At 36.2% G+C, this 12214-nt stretch overlaps 1 protein-coding gene across 26 annotated transcripts in view; it reads left to right on the top strand.

Annotated features, from left to right (window-relative positions):
* Positions 1-12214, top strand: part of ATG7 (autophagy related 7) — a 235071-nt gene that overhangs the window by 108767 nt on the left and 114090 nt on the right. For 25 of the 26 annotated variants that reach the window (XR_003237720.2, XR_003237719.2, XR_011994320.1 and 22 more), the window contains one exon: positions 4800-4922. Coding sequence is in view for 15 of the 26 variants with exons in the window: in XM_026016844.2 (XP_025872629.1) it covers positions 4800-4922 (123 nt within the window). In the remaining 11 variants the exon portion in view is untranslated. Of the gene's footprint in view, positions 1-4799; positions 7193-7419; positions 8878-12214 lie in introns of those variants that run through there. The other variant, XR_011994311.1, reaches the window with a different exon arrangement.

The following is a 12214-nucleotide window of genomic DNA, read 5'->3' as shown; positions in this document are numbered from 1 at the left end:
TTAACACCAAGAAGGAATAAGAAAGGAGCTGGGAGCAGTAAATGTGGGACAGTAGTTTTAAGGGCTGCTGAAATCAGAGCTTTCTTTCTTCCTCTTTGATTCTTTTTTATTATGGTGAGAGAAATCCCAAACACCAAGAGACAGAAACTGATCAGGGGTTTCCTGATCTTATTAGTGATGTTTCCAGCTTGTTATCCAAAGTGGGGCTTCTCCACTCTGGAATTTGCCCTCCTTGGAGCAAAGCCTCTGCAGACTACTGGGTAACTGTCCATCAGATGGGAGTGTTTTGACCCTTCTTTGTGGATTCTTAGAGGATGGGAATCAGAGGTCCTGGTGGCTTCCAGCCATAATCTTTTATTACCCAATCTGGGATATTGGGCTAGCTTTCCCTGAATATTTTAGAGATCATGACACATGTAGATTTTTAAATCATTTGGGGTAAGTAAATACAATTTCTAAACAACAGAGACTTTGAATAAGAGGTTGCAGACACTGCATGAAAATACATAAGCTAAAAGAAGAAAACACATAAGCTTTTTTTTTCTTTTCTTTTTTTTTTTTTTTTTTAGGTTGGGTACTTATTCCTGTATTCTTGTTTAAAAATAGGCAAGAGTTGTAGACCATGAATCTCTTCTGCTTCTCGAGAAATGGAAATCATTGTGTGGTATTATCAGGAGATCTTACACCCTGTGAAAGGCATTCTTCAGAGAATTGTCCAAAGTTGGAAGGTTCTAGAGGGACTTAAATGCCTAGCTGCGGGGGTAAGGTTTGATCTAGTAAAGAGCTGAGAATTTCAGCACGAGAACAAATACTCCTAAAACCATGACTTAAGAGAGTCTACTATCTTTGTCCAGCAGTATGCATGAGACATGAATAAAGTTAACCTAGCCTTATAAAACAGTTAAGTAAGGAAAATCATGTTCATCAGGAAAGGATCTATATCTTTATATACAAAGAGTCATTATTATTTCTCTACTTAGCAAACTCTCCCAGTACCTTTAGAGTACTTACAATCTATCAAAATGGAGTAAGTACACTTCTCAGGACCATGTATTTTTTAATTACTTAGGAGGTGCACTATGTTTTATGTAGACTGACATGTTGTTGCAACACCCAAATTCATTGTGATAGTATCTTTTTGGGGGTGAGGAGTAATTTAAAACACATTTTTCCCTTTAAGAAGGTCAAACTATAGGGCAAAATATCCTTGTACCTTTTATAAGCTGCTTATACTCCTAACACAGATTAACTTCCCAGCACATAAAGGGAATACTAGAAAACCCTTGCATGATTAAATATGCCTCTGGAGGATTAAGTTTTTCCACATACTTTTGAAGCCAGAGCTATGCATAATGTTTCAGCATTAAACTTTCTGTATGTCTCGATTATGGGGGAGGGTTTTGCTCCAACTGTTCTTGCTGTTAGTTTTTCTGCTATTCAGATTTGCAGCACTGCAAAATTATCTGTGGAAACATAGACTTGAAATCTGAAAGGTTGATTAAGGTACAACAAAGTATCATCTCTGGAATTATTCTAATTTTTTTTCAAAGTTTTTATCCATTTTTCAAACCTGTTTCTTCTTTTTCCTTACTGAAAACCTGGCACAAAGTAGCTAATTAGTGAGCTTAGTGGTTCAGAAATAAGTGATCACTAAGCACATAGTATTTATCATTTTGAAAAAGATCACTTAATTTTCATGCATATTTTTCTAAGATAAAATTCTTTCTTGCAAGGTTTCTCTTTACTCCTGAGGGATTCAGTTACTAAGTGCCTTTTTATCCAGGTGTTGGGTTGTCAGGTTAATTTACTGGGATTCATCAGCCAAAGGCTTTGCTTTGTGTACCTTGAGGCATACTGATCACCCTTTGCTCCTCTGTGATTGCCAGTGTATCTCTTCCTTCCAGTCTGCAGGTCCTACCTTACCATCCTTGGCTTTCTTCATTGGTACTCAGCAGCCCCTTGATTTATTTGACCTCTCTTTTACCTTTATCTTTTCAATGCCCAAGTTTAGATGAGTCCAAGTTTAGATTTCTCCCAAAACTTGTATTTTCTGTCCTGAGAAAGGGCTTCCATTTCCTTTCTTGCATTTCCCACACAGCTGTCCCAGACCATCACCACCATCCTGAAGCTCCATGGTCCACCCCATCCCCTTCTCTGGCAGCAGATGACCTTGCTGCCTGCTCTCAGACGCCAGGGCTTCTCACTCCCACCTCCCTACTTTTCTAACTTAACACTACAGCTGCTTTGTTTCCTACTAAAGGAGGGCTGCTCCTCCTAGCTCCAGCTTCATCAGGGCTTCAGAGTTCTTTCTCCTCTTCTGAGACCTTTCTCCAGCACTGGGGAAAAAAAACAGAGATTTTAATATTCAAATAAGTAATACATTCACATGGTTTTAAAAATTCAAGTAGTATAAAAGAATTTACAGAGGTAACTACTTGACACCAGTTGTGTGTGTGTGTATTATTCCAGAGATCTTATATGCATGAACAAGCATACACATAGGTAAATTTCCCTTTCTTCCTCTTTCCTCCTCTATCTTTATTTTTAAAACATTAATAGTAGACACATGGTGTGGACATTGCTTTTAATATTTCTGCATGTCTTGGAAATAAGTTTACATCAATACTATAGAGCTACCTCATTCTTTTAATTATGCCCTTGATTGTAAATACACCATAATTTTGTTAACCAGCCCCCATTAAAGAGTAGCTGCTTCTAATCTTTTGTTATTGCAAACAATATTTCAGTGAGCATCATTACATGTTGATTTTTTTTTTTTTTTTACTCATGGACAACTATATCTGTATGGAAAGTCTTTTTATTTTTTAATTTTTATTTATTTATGATAGTCACACACAAAGAGAGAGAGAGAGGCAGAGACACAGGCAGAGGGAGAAGCAGGCTCCATGCACCGGGAGCCCGACGTGGGATTCGATTCCGGGTCCCCAGGATCGCGCCCTGGGCCAAAGGCAGGCGCCAAACCGCTGCGCCACCCAGGGATCCCTGTATGAAAAGTCTTTGAAGTGGAATTGTTGCATCAAAGGGTTTATACATTTTCATTTCTTTATGGAGGAATTTTTTAAAATTGTTTTCTATTTCTTATTTTGCTTCTCCAGCATTTCTATTCATGTGCCATTGATTTCTTGGATTTATCTTCAGTGTCTACTTTTTGATACATTCATCTCTATTTCTTCTGAGTTCCGAGAGAATTCTTGAGACATTCTGGTTCACTGTTTCCTTTCTAACCTTCACAATTCCTGTGATCTTTGAATTTTTAAATATGATAATCATTATTTTGTTTGCTTCTAAGAACTCATACATTCTCATATTGTTCACCTATCAAGACTGCAGGCCTTTAATCTTTTCATCAAAGGACAGCATGTTATACAAAAAAAAGTGCTTGATGCCTTTTCATAAAGCACACCAACACCCAGATAAAGAAACAAATGTTGTCAGTATCTGGAGCCTTCCTTGTTCCTCTTCCAGTTACAGTCCCTCCATGAGTAACCACTCTCCTGACCTAGATTCATTTTGCCTGTTCTTTTTTTTTTTTAATTTTATTTATAAAAATGTAACCATACAGTAAATATTGCTTCTCTCTTCTTTAACATGATGTTTGTAAGAATTATCTATATTGTTGCAGGTAGGTATAGTTTCTTTTCATTGCTAAGTAGTATTCCATTGCATGAATATGCCAGTTTGTTCATTCATTCTACTATTGATGGACGCCTGAGTAGTACCTAGTTTGGACTATCATGAGTAGTGCTGCTATGGACACTTTGGGTCTTCTGATGCACAACTGTATCCCTTTTTTGTAGATTATTATATTAATATATTTATATATTATATATATGTTATATATATATATGTATAAAATCATGTCTAGGAGTATAATTGCTTGATCACAGGGCATATAAACGTTAAGCCTCTAAATCACTTTCTCATTTTGCACTCCCATGAGAATCCTAGTTGTTCTACATTCTTGCCAGTACTTGGTATCTTCTTTTTCATTTTAGCCATTTTGGTGTGTAAAAAGTAGGATTTCATTATGGTCTTAGTTTTCATTTCCCTAATCACTTGTAATGTTGAGAGCAACTTTTCATATGTTTATTGGCCATTTAGGTATCCTCTTTTGTGACATGCCTGGTGAAATTTATTTTTACATTTTTAAGCTATTCTGCTTAAAAAATATATATATATGGTTAGCCAGTAGATCACATTTCCCACCCATTTATCCCTCTCTTTGCCTTTATCCTTTTTAATTTTTTTCTTGGCTCTTTTCTGGCTTGTTATTTTTTTCCTTAACAAGTGAACATTAGAAGTAGGTAACCCCAGGGGCACCTGGGTGACTCAGTGGTTGAGCATCTGCCTTTGGCTCAGGTTGTAATCCAAGGGTCCTGGGATCGAGTTCTACATTGCGCTTCCTGCAGGAAGCCTTCTCCCTCTGCCTATGTCTCTGTCTCTTTCTCTGCGTCTCTCATGAGTAAATAAATAAAATCTTTAAAAAAAAAAAAAAAAGGTAACCTCAGCTTTTATGGGAATTTTAGTGAATTTGCATGAGACTTACATTTTATTTGAAAAAATTGTCATCTGAACTGGAAGACAATGTCATTGTTTCTAAAACGAGAAAAATGATAAATACTAAGCCCTCCCAGTTTTTGCCAACCAGATTGCATTATTATCCCCATATTTAATTCTAGTTTTAGTTTCATTTTTGACAGGTGCTTGTAGAAGTGAAAATATTGTAATATGCTTTTAAAACCTGCAACCTCTTTTTAAAAATAATAAATGTTTTACAGGTTCTTGATCAATATGAACGAGAAGGATTTAATTTCCTAGCGAAGGTGTTTAATTCTTCACATTCCTTCTTAGAAGATTTGACTGGTCTCACATTGCTGCATCAAGAGACCCAAGCTGCTGAGGTAAGAATAAAGAAAGCTCTCTGTACTGAGGACTGGTGTGTTTGAAACCTACTTGATACTCAGGTTTATGGAAAAGTAAGGAAGCAGTTAATTATGATGTTTTTCCTTAGAACAAACATTTGTAAATAATTTTTCTAATTATCAGAGAAGGAGGAACCTTTTCAGTTGCTGGATGTTGATGTGTGCAGATTGTTATATAGTAGGTGCCCAATCCACATAATTAAAGGGAGTAAAGGTTATGGATTTTCAAGCACCTCTGGTCCTCTCTAAAGACTAGCATGCCTGTGGCCATGGGAGAGTTGGCTCTGATGTCCACACATCAGAATGTAAGACAGTAAAGACAAGGGCTCTGGCCATGTTCTTCAGAGAGATATGCCTGGCTTTTATTTCATAATTAGATACATCTTCTGAGATCAGCCTACTATATAACAATCTGAGATCACTGAACTCTACTATAAAATGGCTTCCCCAGTCACAATCTGAGAAAATTATGCTTTGTCAATTAGAATATATTGCAGATCTTAATTTCTTGTGTAGAAGTTCTTAGGAGAAATGTAGCCTGTCTTAGCATTTCCACAAGCTACATAAAGAAAGCCTTGAGTGCCTGTGTCATGATGGAGTGGAACACTTGCAAAGATGCCATTAGTTCTATTGTCCTCTTTATGGATTACCATCCCATTCCCCCCCTCCTGGGGTTATGTGTCTTCCCCATTGGGGCAGTCCCCAGTAGTCAGTGAATAGACATTCAGACCCAATACTAGACTAGCTGATGGCAAACTAAGGCCGCTGTTTGAAAGATTGGAGCTAGTAGCACTAAGGAATAGAGGAACTACCAGAGTCATATCCTCTGAGGCTTGCAGCAGATGGAGGTGAAAGTTTTAGGCACAACAGAGAAGCAAGATACTACATCTCAAGTACTACTTGTAAGACTGGAATCATTTCTGGGATGCCTGGCTGGCTCAGTTGGAAGAGCATGCAACTCTTGAGCTGAGGGTCATGCGTTTGAGCCCCACATGGGGTGTAAAGATTATTTAAATAAATAAAACTGTAAAAAAAAAAAAACCCTTGAAACTAGTTCTTCTTTAACTTGCCTTGGTGTCCTCTGGGCATTCAGTAGTTGTAGTATTCCACTTATAACCAATAGTTAGATCTACATATTGTCTCATAGCTTCAGTTTCAGAAGATGAATGGCATCTCTGCTGAACTTACAGACTTGAGATTTGTCCCTAGAACTGTGATTGGTTCCCAGACACAGTTCAGAACATTATGTTGCTCATGGCCACCTTTTTATCCTTTGAGTAGCATTGTACTTACTGCCTGAGGATGAGGTAAAAATAACTTAAAGATGTTTTCAACCATACAATTCGTTGACTAGTTTGCTGAAGGAATATTTCTCTGCCCAGCTAGAAATAATTCATATACTTCTCTTTCATTGGCTAGATGAATTGCAACTTAAAATTGACCCCAAGTTTCACTAATTAAAACAGAGCAGATGCTAGGATAATGGGCAGGTTCCTTGATGAAATCTGGCTTGTTTTACATTTGAGTTGGTCAAACATTAATAGCTTTTTCAAAGACCCAGAAAGAGAACGGGAAGTTTAAGAGAACAATAGTGACTAAATAGATGGTGGGGCAGGAGGGGACATGGTTTCATCCGCAAGTCTGTTTTCTTTTTTTGAAGTTTTCCTCTACTAAATTATGTTTATAGTTTTGAAATCATAAGCTGCACATCAAATTTTTTATTAGAGATGGTAGACTGGTTGGCCTGTGAGCCAGATATGGCTTGCAGGTGTGTTTTGTTTGGCCTGCCCTGTGTGTTAAATTCTGAATAAAGTCAACATTTAAAACTAAGGAGTTTTACATAAAAAAATCTGAATTTTCCCATTTCCGACTTTGAAAATACCAGATCTGGCAAGCCTAGGCTTGCATTTCTTAATAGTGATGGTTAGCTGGAGCCAGGATGCAAATTTTGTAGATAAATAATGTACTTTATATGAAATTTAAAGATGTAAAAAATATTCTGCGTGAAAAGGAAATACACTTGTCCCTTACCACCTAGTTTCCTTTCTAGAGACAAATACTGTTGTTGCTTTTTTACCCAAAGTTATTTTTTAAGTGATATTCTCCATTTAAACAATGCTCTCAAGTTAATGACCCTAACAAAGGTGTTAGAATTTGCAATCCTGGGGCAGCCCCCGTGGCCCAGTGGTTTAGCACCGCCTTCAGCCCAGGGCCTGATCCTGGGGACCCGGGATCCAGTCCCACAGCAGGCTTCCTGCATGGAGCCTGCTTCTCCCTCTGCCTGTGTCTCTGCTTCTTTCTCTCTCTGTGTCTGTCATGAATAAATAAATAAAATCTTAAAAAAAAAAAAAAAGAATTTGCAATCCTTATCTTAGAAAAGGATCATTCTTTTTCTTTTTTGTTTTTTAAGATTTTATTTATTTATTCATGAGAGACACAGAGAAAGAGGCAGAGATACAGGCAGAGGGAGAAGCAGGCTCCCTGTGAGGAGCCCAATGCAGGACTTGATCCCGGATCCTGGAATCACGACCTAAGCTGAAGGCAGGCACTCAACCACTGAGCTACCCAGGTGTCCCCATTATTTTTCTTAAAAAGCTTTAAATGGGGCTGTAGGTTTTTTTTTTTTAATTAAAAAAATTCTTGTCATTTTATTTCCTCTTATTTTCTATCATAGTAAGTGTACTCTTTCATCCCCCACCCCCATTTCACCCATGCCTCCACCTACCTCCCCTCTGGTAACCATCAGTTTTTTATAGTTTCTGAGTCTGTTTCTCAGTTTGTCTCTCTCTCTCTCTCTCTCTCTCTCTCTCTCTCTTTTTTTTTTTTTTTTTAGTTTGTTTTTGTTTCATTATTTAAGTTCCACATATGACTGAGATCATATGCATATTGGTATTTGCCTTTTTCTGTCTGACTTATTTCACTTAGCATTATATTTTCTTGATCTATTCATGTTGTTGCAAATGGCAAGATTTCATTCTTTTTTTTTTATGGCTGAATCATATTCCACTGTAATTTTACCACATCCTCTTTATCCATTTATCTGTCAGTGGATACTTGGGCTGCTTCTGTAGTTTGGCTATTATAAATAATGATGCAGTAACCATAGGAGTACATGTATCCCTTTCAATTAGCATATTTTGGGGGGGGATAAATACCCAGTAGTGTGATTAATAGATTGTAGGATAATCCTATTTTTAATTTTTTGAGGAATCTCCATAATTTCCGTAGTGACTGCATCAGTTTCCATTCCTACCATCATTGCATGAGGGTTCCTTTTTCTCCATATCCTTGCCAACACTTGCTGTTTCTTATGTTTTTTATTTTAGCCATTCTGACAGATGTGAGGTAATATATCATTGTGGTTTTGATTTGCATTTCCCTGATGATGAGTGATATTGAGCATCTTTTGATATGTCTATTAACCATCTGGATGTCTTCTTTGGAGAAATGTCCATGTCTTCTGCCCATTTTTAAATTGGATTATTTGGGGTATTAAGTTGTATCCGTTCTTTATATATTTTGCATACTAACCCTTTATTGGATATGTGATTTGCAAATATCTTCTTCCATTTGTAGATTGTTTCCGTAGTATTGTAGAGTGTTTCCTTCACTGTGCAGGAGCTTCTTATTTTGATGTAATCCCAATAGTTTATTTTTGCTTTTATTTTCCTTGCCTTGAATATAAAAATTAGTGAAACGGAATAAAGGGAAAGGAGAGAAAATAAGTGAAAATATCAGTGAGGGTGACAAAACATGAGAGACACCTTACTCTGGGAAATGAATAAGGGATAGTGGAAGGGGAGGTGGGCAGGGGGCTGGGGTGACTGGGTGATGGGCACTGAGGGGGGCACTTGGCAGGATGAGCACTGGGTGTTATGCTATATGTTGTCAAATTGAACTCCAATAAAATTAAAAAAAAAATAAAGAAAATACTTTCCTTGCCTCAAGAGACATATCTAGAAAATGTTGCTATATTCCATATTGGAGAGATTACTATCTGTGCTCTTGTCAAGGATTTTTATGATTTCAGGTCTCACATTTAGATCTGCAATCCATTTTAAGTTTATTCTTGTGTAGGGTGAAAGAAAATGATCCAGTTTCATTCTTTTTCATGTTGCTATCCAGTTTTCCCAAAACCATTTGTTGAAGAGATTTTTTTTTCCATTGTATATTCATTCCCCCTTTGTTGAAGATTGACTGTATAATGGGTTTATTTCTGAGTTGTGTGTGTGTGTGTTTTAAAGATTTTATTTATTTATTCATGAGAGACATGGAAAGAGAGAGAGAGGCAGAGACACAGGCAGAGAGAGAAGCAGGCTCCATGCAGGGAGCCCGACGGGGAAGTCGATCCTGAGTCTCCAGGATCACGCCCTGGGCCAAAGGCAGCGCCAAACTGCTGAGCCACCCAGGCTTCCCTATTTCTGAGTTTTCTATTCCACTGATCTGTTTCTTTTTTTATGCCAGTACCATACTGTTTTAACTGCTACGACTTTGTAATGTAACTTGAAACATGGAATTGTGATACCAATTTTGCTTTTCTTCTTCAAGATTATTTTGGCTATTTGGGGTCTTTTGTGGTTCTATACAAATTTTAGGAATGTTTAGGGGTGCCTGGGTGGCTCAGTTGGTTAAGCATCTGACTCTAGATTTTTGGCTTGGGTCATGATTTCAGGGTCATTGGATTGAGCTCTGCATTGGGTTCTGTGCTCAGTGCAGAGTTTGGCTGGGATTCTCTCTCTCCTTCTCCCCATCTCCCACCAAAATAAATACATAAAATCTTTTTTTTTTTTAATTTAGGATTGTTTTATTTCTGTGAAAAATGCTATTGGTATTTTGATAGGGATTGTACTAAATCTGTAGATTGCTTTAGGTAGTATAGACATTTTAATGATAGTTGTTTTTCCAACCCATGAGCATGAAATGTCTTTCCATTTCTTTGTATCATCTTGAATTTCTTTTATTAGTATTTTTTATGGTTTTCAGAGTTCAGGTCTTTCACCTCCTTGGTTAAGTTTATTCCTAGATATTTTATTGTTTTTCATGCAATTATAAATGGGATTGTTTTCTTCATTTCTCTTTCTGCTGCTGTATTATTAGTGTATAGAAATGCAATAGATTTCTGTACATTGATTTTTGTATCCTGTGGACTTTACTGAATTCATTTATCAGTTCTAGTAGTTTTTTGATGGAGTCTTTGGGTTTTCTGCATAGAGTATCGTGTAATCTGCAAATAGTGACTTTTACCTCTTCCTTAACAATTTGGATGTCTTTTATTTCTTTAGTTGTCTAATTGCTGTGGCTAGGACTTCTAGTACTATATTGAATAAAAGTGGTGAGAGTGGCTATCTTTGTCTTATTTGTGCCCTTAGGGGAAAAGCTCTTGGTTTTTCACCATTGAGTATGATATTGGCTGTGGGCTTTTAATATAAGGCCTTTATTATGTTAAGATAGATTTCCTCTAGACCTACTCTGCAGAGGGTTTTAGTTTTTTTATCATGAAGGGATGTTATACTTCATCAAATACTTTTTCTCCATCTGTTGAAATGTTCATAGTTTTTATCCTTTCTCTTATTGATGTGTTGTATCATGTTGATTGTTTTGTGAATATTAAACCAGCCTCACATCCCAGTAATAAATCCCACTTATTCATGCTGTATGATTTTTTAAAATATATTTTTGAATTCTATTTGCTAATATTTTGTTGAGGATTTTTACATCTATATCCCTGAGACATATTTGCCTATAGTTCCCAATTTTGTGGTGTTTGTTTCTGGTTTTGGTATTAGGGTGCTACTGGCCTCAAAGAGTGAATTTGAAAGTTTTCCTTCCTCATATTTTTGGGAATAGTTTGAGAATAAGTATTAACACTTCTTTAAATATTTGATAGAATTCATCTCTGAAAAAAAAAAAAAAAAAAAAGAATTCATCTCTGAAGCTGTCTAGTCCTGGACTTTTGTTTGTTGGGAGTTTTTAGATTACTGATTCAATTTCTTTGCTGGTAATCAGTCTGTTCAAATTTTCTTTTTATTCCTGCTTCATTTTTGGGAGGCTGTATGTTTCTCAGAATTTATCCGTGTCTTCTGAGTTATCCGATTTGTTGATATATAGGTTTTCATAATAGCCTGTTACAATTGTTATTCTGTTACTTCTATGGTGTTGGTGGCGGTTTCTCCTCTTTCATTAGTGATTTTGTTTAAATTGATTTTTCTCTCTCTTTTTTGAAATGAGTCTGACTAGAAGTTTATCCATTTTGTTGATCTTTTTAAAGAACCAGCTTCTGTTTTCATTGATCTGTTCTATTCTTTTAATTTCTGTATCACTTATCTGCTCTAGTCCTTATTATTTCCTTCCTTTTGCTGGGTTCAGGTTTTGTTTGTTCTTTTTTCTAGCTCCTTTAGGGATAAGGTTAGGTTGTTTATTTCAGATTTTTTTTTTTGCTTCCTGAGGTAGGCCTGTATTACTATAAACTTCCCTCTTAGAACCACTTTGCTATATCCCAGAGATTTTGGACCATTGTGTTTTCATTTTTGTTTCCATGTAATTTTCAATTTCTTGTTTGATTTCTTAGTTGACCCATTCATTGTTTTAGTAGCATGTTATTTAATTAACCTCCATGTGTTTGTGCTCTTTCCAGTTTTTGTTTTGTTTTGTTTTGTTTTGTTTTTGGTGGTTGATTTCTAGATTCATAGCATTGTGGTCAGAAAAGATACATGGTATGATTTTGATTTTTTTTTTAATTCATTGAGACTTGTTCTGTGACCTAATATATGATCTGTTCTGGAGAATGTTCTGTGTGCACTTGAAAAGAATGTGTATTCTGCTGTTATAGGATAGAATGTTCTGAGTTTGTCTGTTAAATCCATTTGGCCCAGTGTGTCATTCAAAGCCACTATTTCCTTGTTGATTTTCTGCTTGGATGATCAAATGTAAGTGGGGTGTTAAAGTCCCCGGCTATTGTATTACTATTATTTCTTTTATGTCTGTTATTAACTGCTTTATGTATTTCAGTGCTCTAAATTGGGCTGTATTTTAAGACAAAGCTCAGCAGAAGGCCTCTAACCATAAAACGCATTGCCCCCTACATTATTTTACATTATTATGAAAAATATGTATGTGTGTGTAAATAAATATATATATCAAAATCTAGGTGAAGGTAGTGTTTTGATTTATGTATTTGATTCCCAATGCATTAAGAGGTATTTATTAATAAAAATACAAAATTCTTCATTCCATATAGAAAGGTCCCAATTTATTTATTTTAGCAATGCAAT

Source organism: Vulpes vulpes, chromosome 9, assembly GCF_048418805.1.
Source record: "Vulpes vulpes isolate BD-2025 chromosome 9, VulVul3, whole genome shotgun sequence".
NCBI classification, from domain to species: Eukaryota; Metazoa; Chordata; class Mammalia; order Carnivora; family Canidae; genus Vulpes; species Vulpes vulpes.
Note: the sequence above shows the minus strand (reverse complement) of the source record. Positions and strands in the feature narration are given on the sequence as shown.